The 320-nt window shown below is 60.0% G+C and overlaps 1 protein-coding gene across 1 annotated transcript in view; it reads right to left on the reverse strand.

The window, feature by feature from the left end:
* B3GNT4 (UDP-GlcNAc:betaGal beta-1,3-N-acetylglucosaminyltransferase 4) overlaps positions 1-197 on the reverse strand; it is a 1,227-nt gene extending 1,030 nt beyond the window's left edge. Inside the window, exon 1 of the mRNA XM_010143036.1 lies at positions 9-197. Within this exon, the coding sequence (XP_010141338.1) occupies positions 9-197 (189 nt within the window). The remainder of the gene's footprint in view (positions 1-8) is intronic.
* Positions 198-320: the final 123 nt, after the last annotated feature.

The following is a 320-nucleotide window of genomic DNA, read 5'->3' on the forward strand; positions in this document are numbered from 1 at the left end:
GAATTGGCAAGAGCCAAGTTTGGCAAACACTTGCTGGGTTCAGCATTGTCCAGAGACGTCGGTTTATGATTCACTACATCCACCTCCTGGTCCACTGATGGCGCTGCCAGCTTTGCCTCTTTCTTCATGTAGAAAACCCCCGCCAGCAGCGTGATGGAGAAGGCGTAGAGGGCGAGGTTCTTGACCCTGGGATGCATGGCAGCCTCGGGCGCAGAGCCCGGGCCCGGGGCGGGCAGAGCACCGCAAGCCCTTCAGCAACGAGACCCGCACACTTACACTTTCCGCCGGGCTCGCAGTACTCCCACGCCTGCAGTCACGGA

This window comes from Buceros rhinoceros, unplaced genomic scaffold (genome assembly GCF_000710305.1).
Source record: "Buceros rhinoceros silvestris isolate BGI_N320 unplaced genomic scaffold, ASM71030v1 scaffold30370, whole genome shotgun sequence".
NCBI lineage: Eukaryota > Metazoa > Chordata > Aves > Bucerotiformes > Bucerotidae > Buceros > Buceros rhinoceros.